The 24,981-nt window shown below is 42.9% G+C and overlaps 1 protein-coding gene across 5 annotated transcripts in view; it reads right to left on the bottom strand.

Moving 5' to 3' along the window:
- Positions 1-24,981, bottom strand: part of SASH1 (SAM and SH3 domain containing 1) — a 530,777-nt gene that overhangs the window by 94,777 nt on the left and 411,019 nt on the right. The window contains exon 1 of one of the 5 annotated variants that reach the window (XM_064708419.1): positions 21,674-21,692. The exons of 3 other annotated variants lie outside the window; for them this stretch is intronic. Coding sequence is in view for 1 of the 2 variants with exons in the window: in XM_064708418.1 (XP_064564488.1) it covers positions 21,291-21,386 (96 nt within the window). In the remaining variant the exon portion in view is untranslated. Of the gene's footprint in view, positions 1-21,290; positions 21,442-21,673; positions 21,693-24,981 lie in introns of those variants that run through there. One more of the 5 variants, XM_064708418.1, reaches the window with a different exon arrangement.

The following is a 24,981-nucleotide window of genomic DNA, read 5'->3' as shown; positions in this document are numbered from 1 at the left end:
CTGTTGTTACTTGGAAATAAGCACATGGTCCCACTCTCAGGGTTCTGGACAACACTGAAGAGGTAGGTTTGCTCTAATGAAGCATCACTTCCAGAGACATGGAAAAAACTTTCCAGTTTAAATAAAAGTGAAAGCCTATTAAATCTCAGAGTCTGTGAAAACTATTTTCTACTCTTAAAGCGTAATTCCACAGGTGGAACAGTTATCTGCTGAAACTTTTGTAGATTTCCCCAGAAACTTTTGCAGAGCCCACATTCCTAAAATTTAGAACAGCATTTTCTCAACACTACTGTGTTCAGTACAGGTGGAAAACAATTTGCACATCACTTGTTGGAACAGCAGAAGCAAAATAACTACACTACATATATATCTACACTTTGGCCCCCATACCTACATATTTTTTTTACTGTAGTTCCTATCTCTCAACCTGCCAAAGATCTCACACAAGAGATGTTTCAAGCATTACAAGATTGGGGTCCCTATACAAATACATCTGGGAACTTCAGACTTTCCAGAGCTTTGGACAAACAACTTCCTGCACTGCACACAACAGTGCTTCCCTGCCTTTCTACAGGAGCCACAGTGCTACCTACTCACAGCAGAAGCCCATGTCTTCCTACAACCACCTCCTGGGCAACCATCACTTCTCAACAGGCTGGGGAGGAAACTTGGACTCTTTGACTGTACCACAAGTTCCACAAGTTTCCCTGTGCCACTGGACACTCCTGGGGTAGCTGAGGGTGGGCTTTCTGGTACTACATGGACTATGTGCTGCTTTCAGTGTTTAAACACTCAGCAGGAATAACCAGGAGTGCACTGCTGGGGAAAAAATATGAACACCAAACTGAAGAAGCAACCCCAAAACTTAACCTTCATTTCCTCACTTTTGTGGGCATTAAGGGAACCTGTATGACTTCCAAAGAGATGATGGGACATCTGAATCCCAGCCACGCAATCATAAAAAACATCACTCTCTAAGGTTTATCAAAAATTCTCACTTTGGAGTACCTTCCCCAACCAGAGTCTATTTAGTCTTTGATAAGCTTTGCCAGTTGAGAATATTCAAGTTGGAAAGAGTCATGATATAAGAGCAACACAGGGAAGCATCATCTTACTAGAACAACATGAGAACTGCCCATCAGTCCATCTCCTCTCACAATTCTGGAAACCATACATACATTCCATAAAGTTCACCTGCTCCAAAAATACCCATAATTTTCAAAGGTAATTCACAACTTTGAAATTGCCTGAAATTGTCCAAATCCAATATTATCATGTGAACTTTAGCTTAGCTGAGAGCCATTCAGAGCTGAGGATCTCAGCACGCTCCAGTGCTCCTCCCCACACCTCCTCAGACACGTGGTCACGGAGCATTTGCAGGATAGCAATGGCACTGCCAGCGGATCAAACACAGCCAAACAAGTGCTCATTTTCTGCTTGTTCTGGCGTGCAGTTCACTGTGCTATTTTAAAAGGTAGCCTCCAAAAGACTGAAGGCTTCTGACTGTCCCTAGAACAAAATTAGCTCGATTGCAGCATCCCAATTAAAGCCCGCAGAAGGTGGGTGGCCCCGCTGCCAGCAAGCATGTGGCTGCAAAGAAAGGCCTATTCACAAGTGACCAGTCCACCAGTGCCACCGTGTCCAGAGGAACAGAGTTGCAGGCATCACCCTGCCTGGTGACAGCAGGGATTGCTGGCGGCGCTCAGGGCTATGCTGCAAATGAAAACAAGCTTGATGTCCAGAAAAAGATGAAGGAACAGAAAAAACCCCGCAATATGTTAGAACATACAGCTGACACAGAGAGAACAGACAGCTGGCACACATGCTCATTATAGCCCTGCACATGCTTTTGCTGGGGTCCAGACCGAGGCAGCTACAGCTTTATGCAGTTGCCATTCCACAAAGGCTGCATGCATCCTCCTTACTAGATGTGGAGAGCGTTGGTGTTTGAAGCCCCATAGCTTCAACAACATCACAAACATTTGCATTTGGACCTCAACTTGCCAGAAAGGTACAGTGGAAAATGCTGATTGAAGGATCTGTGTCTGTGGCCAAGAGTTGCTTTTATGAGTTTATGTATGCAGGCAATGCAGAGAGCATTGGCTTTGTAAAAAGAAATAAAGATACATAAATCAACCCAAGCCAAAGACAGCAAGCATCTCATGACCTGCAGCATCCACTCATGATTTCATGTAAGTAAATGTTATAACTTAACAAAGGATTATATATTTGATTTATATGACCTCAAATTTGATCCCTACATAGAGTTATCTCCATCATCCTCCTTTATTCTTCAAGCACTACCAAAAACATGGCAAAACTTAGAAAAGAGAAGATGCTTCATTCTTCTACTGCACAAATAATGGCCACAAGTATATCTCATCTGAAGAACCATGACATTTTGTCTGCTCTTTAAATTGAGCACAACATCTCCAAATAATTCTAAACTGTCTCACACAAAATAACCAGCAGTGTGCTTTGCAATTCTATTTTGGCTTTGAGTCTTTAAAAATATTCATATGCAAAACATTAGCTTCAGCTTGGTAATTCATGCATTCCCTTAGAAACAGAGTCAAAGGAGTAGTCGGAGATGTTTTTAAAAATCTCTAGAATTATTAACAAAATAAAAGACTAAAAACATAGCTAAAAATATTTTAAAAAATATTTTACTCTGATGCACAAAGAGTAAGATCCAGTGGCAATTTTCATAGGTTTACACAAATGTGGAGTGCCATTTTATTTTCACAGGTAGGAAAAAGCACACAGTTATTTGATACAAAAAATAACAAGCCAATGCAATAAATAATAAGCCTTCAATAATGTACCACTATGTCCCATTTTGATATAGATGGGCATATTGATATTTGAGACAGCTTATGTGAGCAATGAAAAAATATATAGCTTTCAAATTTGTTCTTACCAATATATCTGCATTTCAGAAGCCTCTGAAATGCTCTGAACTGTCAGTAACACTTTTAAAACCAAAACCTCAGAATAACCTCTGTCATTTTGTTACAAATGTAACAGTTAAAGCACTATCATGAAGAGTATTTTACACCAATTGTGTTTATTACCATGCGAACTGCAATGTTCCCGCTATATAATCCCACAGATCTTTCTGATGGAAAAAAATTTGTGAGCAATACAAATATTGAGCAGGAAAACCACTCCCCAAGCACTTCGTTGGTAAGAAGTTACAACATGTTTCCCCTAAGACTCCACTACAGCACAGACTCTTCCACAAAATAGTTTAATAGTCAGAAAAACACACAACTTGTTATTTATAAAGGGTTAAATGTAAAATGAAGATTTAATAGCCTAATGAAAACAGAAGTTCTCTCAGATTTCTATTTTCAGCTGTGATGCGTGTTCCTAAATTTCCATTTTATAATGTATGCATGCAACATTTTTTGGCATCATAAAACACAGAGCAAAATGACGAATTGCCCTGAAATTCCCAGAGAATTAGTTCTGATATGCATGTGAATACCAAAGGAATCCACTGGGATTCCTGCTAATGGAGCGACTACAAAGAAAAGTTGGAATGATTTGGCACTTATTATAAAGTTAGAATTTATCGGTCACTGCACATCAGTTAGTTTAACGCCTTGGCAGAATCCTCTGTATTTGACATCTGAAAGCGTAAAAGAGAAAAATGTTTTGCTAGAGAGCTCTGCTGGCTGTAAAATTAAGTAAAAATATATTCATAGTTTAATAATATAATAAAATAAAAACACCAATAGCTAAGGAGGAATAACAGACTTTGCTAAGTAACAAATATATTTGATGAACCTGCATGTGTACCTAAATATTAAGCACTAGCAGAGCATGCATACTTTCTGCATAAGTTTCTATGCAGAACAAGATTTTTAGAAAAATCTTCCAAAAATACAACTATTTTACTCTGTACTTTTCTGTCTCAGAATCTGAAAAATATTACAAAGCAGCATATTCCAGCAAATCCTCCTCCTATTCTGGCAGATATTAGGAATGTCAGGAAAAAGGTCTTGATTACTGCATATATGTGCTCACTTTCCCAGCCCCTGGGTAAAATTCACATAACTGCATGAATCTCAGAAATGTAGAAAGATGTGGATGCTACAAGTCTGTTTGTTCAGCGAGACAGATGGGTCTCCATCTGCACAGGCAATGCAGGTTACAGCACACAATGCAACTAGACAAGCTCAAAACTTAAAAGCCTCTGCAGCTATGGCCACAGCACATGCATCATCTGGGATCTTAGGAATAGGTCAGAAACTGGAAGACAATCTGATTTTTTTTCCTAATAAGATATGAGTGAATGTGGAAATGGCACTGGTGAAGGAAAGGTGCTATTTCACAACACACAGCAATCATGCCCTGGCAAAGGCACATTTTTTGACCTTTACAAGCTAAGATGAGAAAAATCCATTTCCATTCCTGAAACACAGGACTACTGTGTGGAGAGTCACTGTAAACATTAGCAGTTTATTTCTGGCAGTTAGATTTTAACAGGGACGCCTACTAAAAATTTGTGGAACATGACCTTGCATTTCAATAATACCTTTGGTTTGGACAGCTCAAAGAAGTACATAAATGAAAGTCAGAATGTGAGCCAGAGCAAACAGGCTTATTTGGGGAGGGGAGACAGGCAAGAGGGACGAGGGACAAAAAAGCAGTGAAAAGAGAACATCTGTAGGAAAATATATTTGTGCCTAATAAATGCAGGGAATGATCAGATTTTCATGGGATAACTTTGACTAAGATGCCACTCCTTTTTAGATATTTTTACTAATCATAAGAGCTCACAAAAGCTTGAGAAATTTTGCATCCTTCTGTAAGCGACCTTGGACTCATTGCAGAACTCCCTGCATTCCAAAATATACTAATACCTGAATTCAGGCTGCACTTGATAAACCTGAGACACAGTATTCCAGGTTCCTTCACAGCTCTTTCTAAGGAGGCAGACTGAAATCAGATCCAAACCTTTTCCAAACACAAGAGTTAAACCTGCATCCATCTCTCTGGCTAGAGCTTGCGTCTCAGTTTACTACAGTAATACACAGTGAGGATAGGCATCTGTAGGAAAACCTGCAGAGCTCCAGTATAATTCTGTTGCATATTTCTGACCCTCTTGCTTCCAATGTATTTCTTCTAGGAATAGGGCTGATATTTTGCCTTCTGGCACAGCTTCAAAATGCTTGCATTGAAAATGAACCCAACAAGCTGCTTGAGAAATACTCCTTTCTATTCCTAGGGCTCAGCAAGGACAATCTTCCATTCAGCAGAGTTAACAATTCTACTATCCATGCAATGACAGGTTCAAAGCCTGTCTTGACAGTCAGCAGGGTCAGAAATGTGAGTGAGACAGAAGTGCAAGGCCAGGCAGCCAGCGCTTCCCTTGATATTCAGAAGAAGGCATAAAATACTCAGCGTACAAGTCATGACATTTTTATATTGAGAACAGCTATTTTTGAGGATGCTGAAAAGTTGTCATGGTTCCCTTGACCTCTCTATAGCCAGACACTGTGAGAACAAAAAGAACATACAGACCAGATTGATTCAATAGTCTTTCCATTAATTTTTATGGCATCTGAGGGTTGAGTCATTAAACTATGTGGCTTTACAGACAGTTACAAAAATAGATGTGATACTACTGTGTCAAGCTCTCTGTAGCATGGTTAAAAGACTTATAGATTCTGTACAATAAGCAGAAAGCACAATGGTATACTTTGATATCAAAGATTTTGCAGCAGTTATCTGAAATAACTAATACAACCCACCAAGTTCAGAGCACAGTCACTCTAGACCCAAAAAATCATATTAAACCACAGAGTTTTCCAAGGTTTTTTTCCCCATTTTTATCTATATATATATAAAACTTAGCCCAATCTTTACATCAAAAACCCCTCTTACTCTTTTCAAAATTCTGAAATTAAAGTGTTTCCTTTACCAGTAGCACCACAGTTTTTCCACTCCCTTCTTTTTACTGTAAAGCCCCAAAGTCTTTGTCAAGAAGGTTTGGCAAAGCATCTCTGGAAAAAACATTCTGAATGTGATTTCTCCTTTTCCTTCTGTAAATTAAAATAAATTTAAAAGCACACTACTGGGATCCCCCTCTGCGGTTTGCAACCAAGGAAGTCCTCTATGGAAATAATAAAAATATATGAATGCTAACAAAAAAGTTGCATCTATGCAAATGTACTTTCCAACATACTTTAAAATTTGGTATTTATCACAAGTAGAACCAGGTCTTAACAGACAAGAATATATGCAAATTTTATTCATGACAGTCAGTTCAAAGCACCCTTAATGTCCAGCTTCCCTAATAACCGTATATTATCCTCTATCCTCCTTTCCCTGAGGAGCTCTGCACTAAGCTCATCAAAATGTAACTCAAAACCCTTGTCTACTCTGATACCTAAAAGGCCACCACCATCCACCAGACTGGTCATCAGTCAGCTACAAGTTGCCATTGTCAGCTTGTAAAGCAGAACAAGTTTAGGCCATGTAATAGCTGCACCTGACATCACCTCTCATTAGTTTTTTCTCCCTTGCTCTTACTGCCTCCTCCTTTTGCACACTCTGCTGAGACTTCTTCTCACATTAAGTGAAAACTGTCACTTCATGTGTACCAGCTGCCGTGGGTTCTAGCCTGAGACTTGGAGCAGAAACAAATGGTAAACAACAGAATGGCAAGGGTTAAGAAATGTACATATATCTGATAAAAATACCATTAAGGAGATGGAGGTGAATTTCCTGTTTCAGATTTGGGAAATTTAGCATATATTACGGGGGTGGCTTCATGTCTGAGATAAGTTAGTGTCTAATGAAATAGATAGGCAAAAGGCAAACATCTCAAGTAGATGTTGAAATAAATATTTCAGGGAGTTAACCATATCAGCTGCAATAGTGAAGGAAGTCTCATTAAAGCTCTTTTCCTTATATTTAGTGGTAGCACAGTATGACAAATCCAAATCTTCTGTGATAAATGGGTCTACATAACTGAGGTGTGAGTAATCATTAAGAGTAGCCTGAAAAAATCTAAACAAAAAACATGTAAAAAATATTTGGATATTTAAAGGCAAAACAAACTGAGTAGTCAAACAGATCTCAGGTCAAGTGTGTAATCTCAGCAAGTCTTGTTTACAGTATTTCCCCAAGGTGTTAAAGTTGCTCAGAGAAAGCAACCTTTGGTAATGGTTATCTGCTAGTTTCACTAATAAAATTACTTTTAAAGTGTCAAGGCAGGAGAGAATGACTGCCTTTAAATTGAACTGTGCAATGCTTTTCCCCTGGACAGTTTGGCAGAAGGAGGGCATACCTTGTCCAGAAAAAGTAAAGTTCACTCAAAAAACTTCTCATCCTTCTTTCTGTTCCCCCTGCCCCTCCCCCTTGCCTCTTCAGTGTACTATTGTGCACTCCTTGATGCTTTACTGTGACATCCAGGCCCAGGATCCTGGGCAGGTCCCTATGGACAGCAATTTCCCCCAGCAGTACTGGCTTTGGAGATGCACCAGTATAGGGGAACACTCCATGCCTTCCCTCATTTCTTACCATCCCAGCAGCTAAATCCTGCATGGGACCTTCCCCTCAACCACAACTACTGAGAGGCAGAGGAGAGAGCACAGTCCTCTCTCTCCCACTCTGCAGGGCTGGGAAAGCCCAGCAGGGCTGCAGTCGTCTGCTCCACGTTTCTCATGGCTGGATGAGCCCATTACCTCATCTGCACTTGCAGGGCAAGAGCTACAGGGCAGCATACACCTTGCATCATCACCCAGCTCGGCAGTGACAGTCCCAGCCTTCAGAAATGCTGCTCTTAGGAAGCTGGGTGTGACAGCAAGCACAATTATTTACTCCCACTTGTACAGCCACTTTGGATGCTGACTTCCAAGAGGAAGGTGCTCTCCTGCTATCCATGTTAAGATTTCAGAAAGGGCAAAGGAAATGTCAAATATTTGCCTTCACTTCAAACTGTTTTTACAAAGCGTGAAAAAACACTGCTGTGCACACCAAGGCATGACAAGATTGCTCCTCTTTTTTGGGAGTAGGTATGGACACCAGCAATCCTGGTTGAGGTGCCCAGCAGCACAGGGCACTGTGTGTCCCAGAGATGCAGCCCTTGATTCACTGCTGCAGGTGCAGAGGGCAGCCCAGCTGCCAGCCATGGAAAGCTAGAATGCTGATGTTTAAACTGCTTTCTCAAACTCTGATATGTTTCTGGTTTTTCCTACTAGAAATTCAGCAGCTTGCAGCCTAGAGGATACACCCAACACTTCTACATAAGCAGGGACTAACCTTTTCTTCACTCCTACTGCTTCCTGACAGGTCATCTTTTACCAGGAAAGGAAACAACTGTAATTGAGCATGGCAGCAATCCATGTAATCTTAGCAGCAGAAGAAATTATTTCCTGTAGCTCCCGTACGCAAGCTGTGCCCAGGCTCCCCCTCACCAATGCCGCCCATCCTGCCTGCCTGTGCTGTCCCTGCAAACCCTCACTCCTGCAGGGAACACGTGCTCTGCGCCGGCACAGAGGGGTAGCATTAATAAACCAGGTTAAGCAGACACCCCGCATTCATACAAATCTGAAACCAGAAAGGCTGACTCTGCCCTAAAACACTTCAGGGAAGCCTCAGCTTTTGACTCTTTACAGAGGTATGGCACTGTTAGTACAGTCTCAACCACTGCAGGTAGCATACAGATGAACTAAATATAATATTGCTCATGCAAAACTTCATGGTGCTGGGCTCAGGTTTTTTATTGCCTTAACTAAGCTTCCTCATGTCTCTTTGGAGAGTGTTTTATTTAGGAACAGTAAAGCACAGTTACCAAGGGGTTTCAGTTCATTTAATTAAGTTGAATACAATTACACCCCAGTGGGTCTTAAAAAATGAAGAATCTATTTAAATATTATTTAGATGCGTGTCTTTTAAGTACCACAGATTGCACAGGGCTTCATGTTTATATCAATTAGGGATATCAACCTAGCAATAAGAACTGTTATCACTTGCCAGCTTATAATCCTTTCCACTCTGGGATTCCGTATTTTATTTACTCATTTCCCTTTATCTGTGTACAGTAAAGAAGGGCTTTTTGCGTTCCTGTGTGCTCACACTGCTTCATCATTGCCAAAGCACTTCCTAATTAGGCTAAATAGGCCTCTTACACAAATAGAAGAGGAATATTTCTGCCTATCAACAGAACACATCCTACAGAGTCTGGGCTTCAATAACAGTGTGGCTGCCATATCTCCCAGGTATTTCAAGCTCATATTTTTCTGAAGGGGGGACATGAGGATGTCATGTGCTTGTTTCAAGGAAGTGCTTAATCCTGTGGCTGCTGTCAGTCCAATGGTTCTGCCCACTGATAAGAGACATGAGGACATGGAATGAAGCTGCATCACAGGAAGTTCAGATGGGACATTAGGAAAACGTTCTAGATTGTGGTCCATCACTGAAACAGGCTCTCCATGGAATTGGTCACAGTACAAAGCCCATGAAAGTTCAAGGAGCATCTGACAATGATTTTTGTCTTATGGTTCAGTTTTAGATACCCTGTGAGAAGCAGGAAGTTGGACTAAATGATCCTTACGGGTCTCTTCCAACTTAGATGGTCTGTGATTCTATGTGGCTTTTATTGGAGACTGAATTGGTTACTCAAGTGTTGCACATCACAGATGCACCTCAAACTGAGGCACAAAACAATTTGAAAATCCCCATATGGCTAAAGAGGTCATAAAAAGCAGAAGCTGGCAGAACCCCAGTGTTAATGAAGCTCACAAAAAAAAATTGTGTCTCTACAAAACCTGTCAGTTGATTCTCACTGACACAAGCCCTGAACCACAGGCTGAAAGAAAACAATCGTAGATAAAGACACTTGGACTTGGATGGCAAGTAAAGCCCTTGAGCAACTTCTTTATGCATAGTGACATGAACATCAAAAGGACAACATCCTGCTAACTAACCATTTGTCAGGACAGTTGTCATGCCAAAGAAAAACATCCCACCTAGTTGTAAAAGTGGCAGTAACATGAAAAGAAAGTCTCAGATGGAAGGAGTTTCCTCACAGACTCTGCTTCTCAGATGAAAAAAGTGGCCAGCAGTCTCAGGGAACACCGCCCCATAAGCCCAGCAACAGTGGTAGGACAGCCTCTCTACCAGGCTGCATCTGAAGCAACGCCAAACCAGCAGAGAGCTCTCTGAGCAAGATGTTGCATCACTTTTCACAGTCTGCACCATTATCAATTTCAAAACAAAGGATGTGTAGTAAATAAGCTCCTTCATTCACAGAGAATTAGGATTTGAAAGAAAACAAGGATTTTACTGTATGACTCTTTCAAATGGAAAGGAAAATCATGTATTTTCAGATATGGCAATCTCTTCAAAGCTTGAGAGATGCAAGGGCTGGCTCAGAAGGAGTTACATGTGAACAGGAAAACAGGGCATCAGACTGTCTCCAGGAAAACAGTAAATTGCACTCTCATGCCCAGCTTGTTGCAGCTAACCAGCCCTCTGCTACCAATTACCCATTCAAAGCATCTGCTGGCAATACCTTGATGGTTTGGTTTTACATGACTCACACACATCAATGGTTACCCACCTACAGCCTACATTTGTCTCTAAGCAAAAGCAAAACAAGGTGTGACCAACTAGACATGAAGGCTTACTTTGTACTGTGACATCCCTATTCGGTGCCTGAGATAAGTCTTTTCATTTCTAAACCAAGCTTAAATCTCCATTATTTATTTCCCACGTGCTCCCTGACGTCCACACCATTCAGCCACCTCCTCTGGGTCTCCAGGAAGCCAGCCTGCACACTGACCTTCCCCAGCCAAGGTCCCAGTGCGTGCTCCAGCCATTTCCTGCCATGAAGGCGGCAATTCTTCCTTTCACATGATCCTTCTAAATCCCTCTTCCTAGCAGTTGCAAGTCACTCTTCTCAGCTGGGACTCCTCCCACTTTTCTGGCCACAGAATACAACTCTGGATACTGACTCACTGCACCTCCATCCCCTGCCATCCTCTGTTTCCACTGTATATGAAAGGTACTTTCCTAAGACAGGCATCAGTCTGAGAAAAACCTCCGCCTTGCTTTTTTAACATTTTTTGGTTTTGTAAACTGTTCAAAGCTCCCCCAGCAACAGAAAGGCAAAATGGTCAGCAGCAGTTAACATACCTTTTTATCCCCCTTTCCTCTCTCTTTCTTGGCAGTTTATAAAATAATTAACTATCTGTAAGCATTCTGCAGTAGTTGTTATTAGGTTTGGCAGATGAAAAATGAAGATTTGTACAAATCTCTTGTATTCTATGTACACTTGAGACAAGGTTAAAAACCCACAAGTAACTTGGCAAAGATTACTTGAAGCAAGTACCATTCCAACAGAGAGAAAAAGCAACACTGAGAACATTCACCTCTTTTTTTTTCCTCCTACTTTTGGTATTTAGGAACTCAAACTCCACACTAAACAAACCCAGTGAGACTCATCACGACTAGGATAACAAGGATATGCAGAAGGATCCCTTTCCCTTCTCATTTATGTGTGACCACACACCACATGTGGTATGAAGCTATTTTTTATCATCACCATCGTGCCAGTGATTTTGGTGAGGTCCTTGACCTTATGTTCCCTGTTAACTTCCTGAGTTTAGACAGCTATCATGCAAAGATTAGGTTTTACAAAGTTTAGGTTTTATAAAGTTTATCCATCTGCACATATATACTCACTCCCTGACACAAAATCTAAACAATGCATTGCTGGGTTTGGGCTGAGCAGGAAACAGTACACCTCACTGCACTGAAACATCCCGTTTTCCCTTCAATTCAGCACATCAGTACATGGCAACACAGTGGAGCAGGACTGCACAGGATTAGAATCCATTTCTTGCCTCATTGCAAACCTCTCAAAATAAAGGTAAGTGTAACTAGAGAGGACAACAGTGATTAAGGAGGGGCAGTCATTTTGTGCTACCTACAACAGAGCAGTCTCCACTGATTAAACAAGAAACAAAACAGATCTTTCCCCCAAACCTCAGAAGAAAAATTTCCTCTCCCTACCAGGTTCTTTGGTTTTGAAGTACAATTTAAAACATATATCACCAAAAATACTCTGAAGGATCGTGCTTTTAAAGCGTAAACAAACAATCATCTTGAAGATGGAAACTTGAAGACAGGAATCACAACTGACAACATGCCCACACCTCTTCCTGTTTTACAATGGTTATTTATGAATTCTAAGGTGGGAAAGAAACCTAATAATGCAGTGGAAATCACAACCTCCAAGTGTTGGTGGATATTATGTATGAATACAAACACATTTATTTATAAAATAGGATTTTTCTTATTTTCATCCTTGGGGATTATAAACTGAAGTTCAAATGCAAAGGATTTATCATCAGCTTTCAGAGGTACTGCCCTAAAGTGGCCAACCACAAAGCTCCAAGGCATTTAATATTATTCTGTTTAACTGAAGGCTGTGTTAAGTCTATGCAATGATATTGATAACAATATGAAGCATGTCTGACACGGATGGTAAAGGAGATGACTCCTAATTTAGCAACAGAAAATAAGAATTTTCAATCTGCACTCCATCCCTAGGATCGCACTAGAAATTTCTGGTGTAAAAACCCCTTTTGCCTGAGCGGCACGTGTCTGCTAGAAAACAGCAAGCACAGAATCAAAAGAGAAGGAAAATGTTTCAGAATTGTAACAGATATGAACAAACAGATAATAAACAGGCAGAACACAAACAACCAAACATCCCTGCAAGTGTAAAATGTGTAAACCCCACAGATTCTTCAGCATTTCTATTCTGACATATCATTTCTAAAGGTATACACTGTGACTCACAAAATATTGCTCTGGCAAGCAGAATTCTTTAAAAGCCTAAAATGTCCTTTTTTTTCTGAAGTGTGATGTAATGCTATGAAATCAGCTCTAGCACATGTTTTCATCCCAGCTCCAGCTGTGGATGTGCACTCGCTGACAACTTTTACCAGCGCCACCATGGTGCAATGAGCTCTCCTATTTCCTCCATCAAGTTGTGCTGGGGTTGCAGTCAAGCAAAGAGCAACCACTGCAGAGCAGGGTCAGCCTGCTGCTGGCATTGAAAGGGGCAGGAGGCTCAACTCATCTGAACTTATGAAAGAACAACAAAAGATGCATTTTCCTTTTTTCTTAAAACCCTGCAGGCCACACACTGCTCCACTATAAATAAACTCGTGCCTTAGGCTCCTCAAGTTTTTATGTAAACAGTGCAGAAAGTAGACCCTTTATCTTTTGTTTTCATCATACCTATCAGCACTGCACAAAGCACCTTCAGTTGCAGGTGAGAGGGTTAGGAGCATCTCACAACCAAGAGATTGCTCATGTACTCTCAATTTAATATTGTAACAAGCATGGTACTGTTCCCACTATCATCCATCAGCTCTCATCACGCTTGCTGCAAAGCTTTCAAAGCATTGCTTTTATTATTATATTAAACAGTTACCTAATCTCCTTTACACACACTCCCACACACAAAGAATACAGTCCAGGTGGAGAACACTGTGAGATTAAATATTAGTAGGCTGTAACCTACAAAGAGCAAAAAGCACTGTATATCATTATAAATACAGTGACAATAATGAAACATAAAATGATCATATTCTAGATAACTGTATTACCATGCTTGTAACCTTCATGGTGTATGTTTACCCACACACACGAAATGACATATCTTCATCTGGAGGCCTGATGATGCGAACTGATGTCAAGAGCATATCCCTATGTCCATGCAGGGCCACAGGGAAGTCAAATCACCAAAGTCTAATGGGCTTGAAGGAGAGCAGATCTGCAACAGCACTCCAAGCAGATTGCACTCAGATTGTGACATGGATATTGGAAATCAGTTCTCCAATTTATTGTATGGCTTTCCATTAAAAAGCCTGAAAATGTGATTTATAAATCATTGTTGTATTATACTCTTAAGCTTGTTCATCCAGTTTTCCAACTACACCCTCCTTAGAACTGTTTTCCAGATAGGTTATACAATCCCCACTCTACAGCTCTTCATAGGAAACATGCCTCTAAAACTAGTATGCAGCTCAAAAATGCTTATACAGGTGTCATTGGAATCTACACCATCAATTATTTTATTATACTAATCTTAGTTCAAATAAACCTGGTACATTTTGAGTCTGTGTTTCAAAACACGGCAGTAGACAAGAAAGCTGTGCTATTACCATAAGCCAGGAAAAGTGTTACCCTTGCCTCAAGAAGATGAAAGCAGAGCCACCGTGCCCACACCTGACCCACACAACAGCAACTGCACTGTGGTAGGAGAGGGCACTGGTAGCTCCTTTTATTTTTAATGTCATTATTTTCAATAACAGAAGTCTGTGTTGGGAGCCCTTGTGCCGAAAAAGTGTTTTAATTTTTCCCTGCCAATTAAATAAATAGAAATAAAACCCCTTCGTATCTCTTTATCACACAACATGTCCGCATATATTTTAATGGAGAACATGTTTTTATAGTAGAAATCTGACTTTTAGACTTGAACATAGGAAACCCAGTTTCTTCCTATTGCCCATTTTGTCAGTGAAAAACATGGAATCCAGACCCTTGCAAAGCCACCTCAGCATCCCTGCAGCCACAAGCACCTTCCTCCTCCTCCCACCACTAATAATGCCAGGTGGTTCATTAATCATCAGCTGTACCAAGCAATCATCAAGACAAAAAATGTTAGCAGCATCCAATGTTAAAACAGGTATCATGACAAATCACTTTACTGGGTGTAAATTCAAAGTAATTCCTATTCCTCCTGTGTTTTTGAACCTCCATAAGTCGAAACACAGCATGTACTTTATGGCCACTAATATTGCCACAACAGGCTGAGTAAAAAAGAAAGCATGGGCTGCTGCATGAAGGAAAAGCTACTAGCACAGATTCCAAACGACAAGAGGGTGACCCAGGAAGGTGCAGGAAGCAGGGCTGGGTGCTCCAGCACCGAGCACCCTCTCCTCCACAATGCCACCTCTGAAGGGAAAAAAATCCTGAAGGAGCATAGCCCAGGGCCAAAACTGGAACAGTTCAACCCAGGTCTGGAAGGAGACAATCTGACTCAAACTCCTTTGCCCTGGGCACTAACTGTTCCCTCTGTCCCTTGGCCGTGTGCCACATCCAGCAGTGACCCCGTGCTCCACTTCTGTGTCCCGATCCCTCCACTCTGCTCCTGTTTGCACAGCACTTTATACAATCAGCACTAATTTACACAGATTTCTACACAGCATCAGACTAAGTTAAACTAATTACCTACTTCTGTAAAATGTCATTTGCTCTAAGATACACTAAAAATAAGAGGTTTTCGCCTAATTGTAGAAAATGGTAGCCAACATGTGTAGTGTAGTATATTTCATTCCATGTAATAAAAGTCCCTTAAGCGCTCATGTGCAACACCTTTTCTTTTTCCACATCAATTTTCACATTTTCTTTCTCCTTAGAGACTGTCATTCTTTTCATATCCAGAAAAGGAAGACAGCATCATTACAGGGAAATTCTAGCAACCTTGTATTCCACTGCTCTTAAAAAAAACCAGAGAGCTTGGTTGACTGACTTTCAAAAGATGAAAAAAGTATGAAGAAAAAGAGTATTTCCAAGTTGGTATTCACAGCAAATCAGCAAGAGGAAGAATTTGTTTTCAAGAAAGAATGAAGAAGGCACCAGAACCAAAAGCTCTTATCACTCCTCATGGTATAGGGTCTTATGGGGACTAAACTCTCTGATGGAGACATCTGTTTTATGTGCCCTGACGTGCAGGAAAAAGCCTAGACCAAAGGTTATCTCTGTGAGCTGTCTTTCCTCATAAAGGGATTAGCACTGCTAGGCACAACATTTCTTGGAAAGGCAAAGGAGAAGCAACAGGTTAAGTTTAAATTATAAAATTGAATCCAACACTCAAACTGACATTCAGTTGCTCTCTCTTTTGACTTCTTTATTTGAAAGCAAAATACCCTCCCTGGTTTTGTGAAATAGAAAAATAATATCTGCCAGTTTGAAAGTGGAGACCAGGCCTTCTCCGTTTATCCTTATTGTTGCAAGTGGCAAAATAGAAGTCGGCACAAAAATGTTTTGAATCAGAATATCCCACAGCGCGTTTTGAGTTAACTACACAGTGCCACAGGCATTATGCTGACATGTCATCAATACAAATCATAAACAACAAGTATATTGCATTTTCAAAAGCATATCTTCCTGAGGCAGCTATTCATTTACCTGCACACTTCACAGTGCTGTGCTGAGCATCCATTATCTCAGCTGGAGTGGCCTTTTGGTGCCAGTCTGACACCAGAAAAACAGAGTCACCCAATGAGAAACTGAGAGAGCAGCAGTGCAGAGATTTCCATAAGAGGTTACAGTGATTTAATGAGGGTTTGAGGAAGAGCAATCCTGGAAGAAACCTTGGGCTGGTCTTAGCTGCCACAACTCCTCCTGGCAGTTCTACAACTGCTTTTATCAGTTGGGGATCTACTTCCCTGATCCTTCCAGATACCCAGACTCCCTGGCTCAATATCAAATTCCTCTTCCCAAAGTATGTTAGCCAGTATCCAATTACATGTTATCACAGTTGCATTATCAGCTGGCGTCTCTTTCTCTTTTGGTTTTTTTCCTTTATTACTTTGATAAGAAATTCAAATAGTCTCCTAAACATTGAGACCAAGATAGATTATATATGTAAATAGGAGGGCTCTTGGTAGCCAAGTGAGCTTTATTGCCCTCAAAACACTCCGTTCTCTTCAACTAACAGCAGATGGTGGGAAAGGACTGGTTTTCTCTCAGCATAACGGCAAAATACTATTGAAAAAGAAATAATTTTATTTTGTTACAGCTGTTATAACCAATTCAATAGTTTGAAACAAGAAACTAGCTACTGCTTTGAAATAAAAAGCTGTAAAGACTTCTAATGCTGTGCCATCTCTTTCAAGTTCTGTTGGATCTTTTGCATCTTGGCCATTGAAGACAAAATCTCCTCACACAAAATAAGACACCTTCTTTAGTGAAACTCCTATTACAATTGATCAGAGTTTTGCCAGTGATTTCATTAATGTTAGGATTTCACCCAGGTATCTCTCCAATGTATATATAAAGGAGGAACTCAGCATAAACAAGAGGGGCACTGGAATGACTTCCTGGTACTAAGGTCAATAGCCCATGTTTTGAAAGCACATCTTTAAAAGAATGAAGTTCCTGATGTTAATTTCATATTAAAATTTGTTCTCAGATCTCATAACATACAAACTTTTAGACCTTTACATAGCAAACAAAAAATTTGCTATCACCACATCAATATATGATTCTGTGCCAAAAATATCCCTTTTTATAGCATTGAGTTTTAGCAATGCAGAGAATTGCTTTACTGCTACTCACAATCCACCTCTCTAAAACCTTAATACACTTCCAACATCCACTGTTGCTCTGAAACACTGAAAATTGTAATTATCCAGTACATTCCAGCATGTGCTTGCTACAGACTAAGTGAAAGCTTTTGGGCATAATTTTGTTATCTAGCAAGCTCCATTAACAGCACAAATACCTTGAGATGCTTATACCACAGCTGCACCTATGGAATATTTCATTAGGAAAGTGCAAAAGGGAAAAGTCACATTTGCTTCAGCAAGACCTAGTACAGCTGCAAGCACACACCCAGTATTTATCAAGTATAGGGCTATTAAATGACTTCAAAGTCCACAAAATATGCTCCTTACAAGAAGCACTTGACAACTACTTGCTTCCCCCTCCAGACCTGGGATCTGCCACCACAGGTTCCTCCTAATGAGATCCTATTTTAAGGAATGCAACTAAAAGTACAAAACCAATGAAATATATTTATCCACATAAATATGGAGAGGGGCTCAATTTGTATTTCAAGTAACTCCATACTGAATACCAGCTGTGCTGACACTGGCCTCTCCTACTAATTCAGCACCTAGCACAGACACCATTACACTCCACAATGCTTCCAGCAGGGCCAGTGGGAGGAAGGCAACACCTTCCCCTCCTCCTCCCCACTGCTCTAACTTCTCAGTATGGGGAGGGAAGAATAAAACATTTTATCACTTCTATGAAAAACATCTTTTTTACCATAAGGACAGCAAATTACTGGAACAGGCTGCACAGAGAGATTGCGCAGTTTCTGTCCCCGGAGGTTTTCAAGATACAACTGAGTCAAGCCCCAGGCAACCTCACCTGATCTCAGATCTCTCCATGTTTCAGCACGAGGATAGGCTAGATTCTACGTGAGGTTCTTTCCACCCTGCATCATCCTACAATCATGGCTTTAAGAATGTGTTTTTCTCTTTAATTCCATCAGCAAACATTTGATGATCACCTTCTTTCTTAATTTCATTCTAGTTTTCTCCTTCCAAGATCACAGAATCATACAATGGTGTCTGTTGGAAGTGACCTTATGGATCATCTAGCTCCAACACCCCTGCTATGGGCAGGGACACCTTTCACTAGACCAGTTTGCTCAGAGCTCCCCATCCAAGCTGTCCTTAAACACTCACGGGAATGGGGCACCCATAACTTCAGGCAATTTGTGCCAGTGCCTACACACTCTCGCAGTAAAGAGTTTCTTCCTAACATCAAATCTAAATCTATCCTCTACTAGTTTAAAGCTTCTCCCCCATGTCCTGTCACTATATGCGCTCGTAAGAAGTCCTGTGTTTGTTGTAAGCTCCCTGCAGGTACAGGAAATCTGCAACTAGGTCACCCTGAACCCTTCTCTTCTCCAGGCAGAACAATTCCAATCTCTTGGCATTTTCTTCACAGGAGAGATGTCCCATCCCTCTGATCACCTCGGCAGCCTTCCTCTGGACTTGCTCTAACAGTTCCATGTCCTTTCCTGTATTGGGGACCCCAGACTTGGATGGAGCAGTGCAGGTGCAAGTCTTACAAGAGCGATTTTGGCTCTTCTCTCCCGGCTCTCTCCCCCTGATAGTGCATTCCTTTAGTAGATTCCAGGCTGTTGCAGGGCCAACCTGGCCAGCATATCACTGCACCAACTTTTTCATTTACAGAGCCATCCCCAGTGAATCACTCTGGTGTCTACATCTGTGCTCCCCAGACAGTTTGAGTCATGAACTGCTACAGATCCCAGGAAATTAAGACCCATGCTCTCACATAATTGACAATGCAAAAGAAGTAAGCCAGCTACACAGGCCACTGATGGGGCATCATGGACTACAACCAAGCAGCTACTGACTCCCATTTGGAAGCCACAACTCCAGTTCACTGCTTGCCTTTTGCAGCACAGGTTTAAAAGAGGCGCCACAAAGATGAGCAGTGGAAATGGCACTGGAGCTACCTCTTCCTTGCCTTCAAATAAGGACAAATCACTAAATAAATTTATCAAACTTTTGATTCTCAGTTCATTTTAGGACCTTATTTTGCAGCCCGAAAGACTAGAAACTCTTTAAAAGACTACATTTGAAGAAAAGTGACAGCATGTAGTGAGAACTTCGGTCTTCCCTCTTACAGGAGACCCAACACAAGGTATCTTTTCGTATTTGTAATTGTGTTGCAACACAAAACACTGAAGTAATAAATGCTAATAAGGCTGGGTGATGTTTGTAACTGATATAAACCAGCAACTTCATAATCACAAGATGATTCCTTTCTGTAAAGCTGGCCAACTGTAAGACAAATTATTTTAGCAAAGTTTCATTAGAAGACAAATAATAATTAAATAGTCCGGGTTTCCCAGGAAGGAAACTAGCTCGTACTGCTAAAAGAAACCTACTCAAAATTATTAGTTGTGTGACAATCAGATCTTTTTCTGCACTGAGCTTCAGCATGCTAGGCTGCTAGTCTGGCCTCCTCAAAAACTCCTTCCCAGGCATCCAATAGCACTTTGCTCTTACTAAATGCAGTACTGAAACCTGCCAGAAAAAGACAGAAAGAGACTGTTCATAAAGTAGCAACTGTGTGCTCCTTACAAACTGGCAGAACTGACTCCGCTTGCATTCTAAGATTAAAATCATTAACAGTGAAAAAGTGTACGCAGTTGGGTGCTATTAAACTGAACATCAAATCAATGGAGAATTTCTATGAAGAAAAGGAATAAGACAGGTTTTTGAACCTGACTTTGAATATTAACAATAAAGTCCATGTCATAAAAAACATTCAGCATAAAATGGTAATTAAATTATCTGTTCAATTCTATAACATTTCTTCTGAATTGCATCCTATGGGTTTACCATTCATTATGTTCCATGGTAGTTTTCCAAAAAGTATTTCTCATAATATTCTTGAATGTCTGCTGGTTAAATGTTAACAACAAAAACTAGCACGCATCAAGCCTATTCATTTGCTTTTAAAATGAATAAACAGGCACTCCACTGTTGATTACCACATTCCTGTATCGCTGGAAGGCTGCCAGCTCCAGTACGTATATAACGTTAGTATTTGTTTTTTTGCTGAGTGGCAGTCCTCTGCGGTAATTATCATCTTGCAACTAAAGTAAATATTATTCTCTCGCTGCAAGTAGAAATAAAGGATTGACTCTTCCTGTATTTTTACTGTTTGCCATCCAGTTCGTCCTGTCGGTACGCTACGTGCCCATTAAACGTAATTCCTTGCGCCCTCGTTACTGGGGCCATCTCTTTTGTCTGTAACTAGTGAATTACGAGGATTAGTCGCTCCTCAGAAGATCACCGGCGCAGAAACTCCACGGGCCGTAACCGAGCAACTCGTCTCCAAAAAGCTCCCGGCAGTAAGGGCTCCAAAGCCGGCGCCGGGGAGTGCCGGGAGCGCTGCGGGCCGGCCGGCCGTGCCCGGGACCCCGGGGCAGCGCCCCCTCTGTGGGGGCTTCACCCCGAAACGCGGGCGGAGGATGCAAAGGCTGCAGCGACACCGCCTTAGCCCCAACTGCCCCGCATCGGCGGCACGCCGGGCCAGCGGGGGACAATGCGCCCATTGATCCGGCTGAAGCAGCGCTCCCGCCGCGGAGCGTCCCCGCCAGCGGGCAGCCCCTGCGCGGACCCGCTCCTTGCGCGGCCCTTCCGCCCCTTCCACCGCGACAGCCCAGAGAGCTCCTCCGGAACGGCGGTGTAGGCGCTCACCGACACAACCCGTGGCTTTGGCCATGAAGTTACTTTTTCTGGGACGTACGCGCCCGCACACGGGCACGCTCCAACTCGGGCAAACTCCGCAGCAGGTGCCGGGAAGCCCCGGCGAACGCCCCGCAGCATCTCCATCCCCCCACCCCATGCCCTCGTCCCGCTGTAGGCTGCCCCCACGGCCGCCCCGGTCGCAGACCCCGTCCTCACCACACTCACCAGGATGCCCATCACGTCCTCCCACAGCTGGGCGAACACCTCCGACGTGCCGCTGTCCGCCGGGGCGGCGGGGCTGTCCGCCCGCTCCCCCTCCATGCCCCGGCCCGGCCGTCGGATCAACGCCGGCTCCCCGCCGCCGCCGCGGCCGGCCCGCCCCGCCCCGCCATCCTCCCCCGCCCCGCTCCGCTCCGGCCCGCCCCGGGACACCGCGGGACGGCCCCGCCGCCGCCGCCCCTCAACTTTCGACCCAGCGACGGAGCGGCCGGCGGTGCCGCTGCAGCCCAAACCCCTCCTGCGCCGCCCGCCCGGGGGCTCGCCCGGCGCATGTGGCCGCCCCAGGGCGGCAACAAAGGGCCCAGCGCCGCCCCGGCGGCTGCACGCACCCCGAAAGTCCAGAGCGGTGTCGGGACACGCGTGGTCGCCGGCGTAGCTCCTGTTGTTGCCATCCTCGTTACCCCCGTGCCGGTGCCTCGCCTGACGGCCAAGTCAGCAGCGCTTTCTTAACACCGGGGAAAGACTCTCTGGGAAGAGGTGTCAGCCGCACGCGTCTCACGGCGGCAGGGCAAGGGGCACCCTGTTAGTTCAGGTTCAGAGTTTGGGCACCGGGACCGCATCATTGTCCTGAGGAGCGGTGGTCTGCCACCTATCGCCCTTGGGGCGGGACTGTGAGAATGCTGCCGCCCCTACGTCTGTGCCCCATGCTCCCTGGTACCACTCCCAATTCCCCATTATAGTCAAATAATTACTAACTACAGACAGCAGCAGTGATGCTCCTGCATTCTACTTGGGAAACTACTAAGTGCTCACACACACGCACTTCTTGTGGAAGGCACATGAAATAACAGTGGCCAAATCCCACTGCCTGTGAAGGGAAGGAGTGGCACAGGTCAGCAGAATGACCTGAAGGCCTATCCACCACCTCACACCTCACTCCCAGCTTCTGCTGTGACCAGCAGCAAGGAAATCTTTTCGTGCTCATCCCTAAGCTTTGAAATGTTTAGATGCTTCTTGAAAAGCTCCTGTTTCAAGCTGCCATTTATTGGAAGCACCTGTCTGCCCGGGGTGGCAGGGAAAGCAATGTATTTAATGGATACACAACTGTCACATGCTGGCCAAGGATTTTGAGGGCTCACAAAGCTGAGCAGCCAGTGAATCCTCCAATGTCCCTCCTGCCCTGCTTACTGCCAGGCTGTATGTTACATGCCCTGCACCACCCAAACACAACTCAGAGCCTGCCCTAGAACCTGTGCTCCCCTCCAGGCTGTCTACTCAGCCCAGGGGTCCCCTGGCACCAAGCTCCCCTCAGCCCACTCACCAGCCCTACAGCTGACAAGGCTCCCAATGAGGGCACAGCACTGGTGGCCTGGGAGGGCTGGAGCAACAAATGATACCATTTGCTGTCAGGGCTAAAAATAGTATCTGGAGAATGAATAAAGGAAAGTGTGGTTATTGCACTCATCTTCTCTCAGTGTTCTCAACAATGCTCTTTTTCTGTCGTCAAAGCTAAGATTTAGTTTGTAGACTAGCACTGGAGAGGAAAGCTGGCCAAAACACTTCCTTTCTCATCAACTGCCACACAAAGAAGGGGATAAGACTTTTCTAAGCACTTTGTTACTGCAGCTTTTGCTGGAGTAGTTGACAGCACAAATTGAACAGAGAAAAGGAGGCGGGGAGCAGAGGCAGAAAAACTAAAATAAAATTATGCTGAGAGAAAGTGGTAAAGAAACCACTGATGACTGACCCTCCTTTAGGATGCACATGTAGGATACACCCTGTGTAATCCATCTTATTGACTAGTAATGAGAAATAATGAAAGACCCAAACCAGGTATAAAATCTCTTCTAATTGGCCTTTAAATTGTACACAACTATAAGCCTATGAAGTACGAGACTAAAGGCGTGTCAGTGAAGTCTCTTAGTGCTCTGAGATGGCTTGCATAACTCAAAACTGGTTTAATTACTCAGGAGTAATTTACTGACTGACCCTCTGAAATTCATGTTGAACCACTTGCAGTAATAATGTCAATCTACTTTAAAATATCTGAACGAAGCTCACTTGATCTCAGGATTTAAGTATTCTGGGTTCGTCATGCACACTATCTTCAGCACTTTGTCTTTTTTATAGACAGAGGCATATTAAGAAAAAAAAACCAACAACTCTGCAGCACACACCCTAACTCCCCTCACTGTTGTGTCTTGGGCAGCAACAGATGAAGATCAAATAGGTGCCAGGGGCAGTACTCCCACTTGCCTGGCTCCTCCCTGCCAACTGAGGTCATTGCTTCTGTGCAACAATGACTACATCACTTACAGAGGCAGGCCCTGAACAGCCACACTTTTCAGCCTTGCAGTACAGGTAACAGAAACTAGATTGTGAATTGTGGTGGTCCCAGAGCTGCTTCCCGAGCCATTATGTCATCCCTTCTGTGGAGGCAGCAGCTTTCATCAGAAAAGCATGATGCATGGCTGTGGCAGTCTTCCCCTCAGCCTTTAATTTGAGACACAGAGCCTTTGATTTCAAGAAAGTGAGATAAGGAAAGAAAGATCTTGCAAAATCACATGACTCCAGGCACAGTTGCTTTAAATGGACATGAGAGAATCAAAACAAATCCAAGGCAACTTGCAATAGCTACCACCTTCTATGGTCTTGCAATTATAGTATTTATGCATTTTCAGACATTCACAACATGCCATTTTCACAAGACATTAAATGACTATAACACGCTAAAATTATTCCCGGCTCTTCTCTCGAGTAGAATCACCCCCTCCTTCTAGATAGGACAGGGTTCCTCTATTTTAATGAAGCCAATGTCCTGCAGAACTAAATCCCAGGAGTATTTTACAAAAATCAGCTGCAACAAGAGTATAGAAGCTTTAGAAAAAGCAGGAAATCAGATCTTAAAAGGGTTTTGAAGCCCAGCTATGAGTGCAGTATTTTGTGTTACAACTGCTACTACAGAGTAACAAATTATTGGAAATTTGGCATGTTAGAATACAGTTTTTGTTTGCAGATTTTTTCTGTGGTTGCCGAGATGAGAACTCCAGCATCTACAAAAGACTACTCTCTAAAACCATCTTGTGCTGGACCTCTCTACAGCTATTGGAAAAAATAAATCTTATCCATTTTCTGAGATGTTTGTGACATTTCACAAGAGCTCTGACCAGGTGTGTTTCAGAAATCTTGAAAAAATGGTCACTCTGCACCTTCAGGGTAGCACTGGGCAGCAATCCTGATGTGATTCCCCAGTGTGTTGCAGTCACAAAGTGACTATGAAGCTCCCTGTGGCTGTTCTGCAAATCTCTGAAGAGGAGATGGAAACAATTGACACATATGTGGTCAGTCTAGTCCTGCTGAGTTATGGCAGATGCACTGTGCAGATGAGCCTGTCTTCCTATCACTCCATCAGCTACACGTGGGTGTCAAGTTAATATGAGTTCCCCACATGTACAAGCCAGGCAGGATTAACCAACTTGGAGAGCACTGCTCTGTATTCCAGAGAGATGGACTTTCTTCCAGAGGAATACTCCTAGCTCCAGGTTAAGGTGGCCCTAGAGAAGCTCATCTTTCTCCTTTCTTTACTGAGGGTTTAGGGAGATGGCCCTCACTAGGACAAATTCGTTCTCTGTGAAAGGCACAAACCTCAAACACAAACCTCTGAGTCATTAAGGCAATAGATGACAAACTTTCTGTT

The sequence above is a fragment of the Zonotrichia leucophrys genome, chromosome 3 (genome assembly GCF_028769735.1).
Source record: "Zonotrichia leucophrys gambelii isolate GWCS_2022_RI chromosome 3, RI_Zleu_2.0, whole genome shotgun sequence".
Classification (NCBI taxonomy): Eukaryota; Metazoa; Chordata; class Aves; order Passeriformes; family Passerellidae; genus Zonotrichia; species Zonotrichia leucophrys.
The sequence above is the reverse complement of the archived record's forward strand: the minus strand, read 5'-3'. Positions and strand labels throughout refer to the sequence as shown.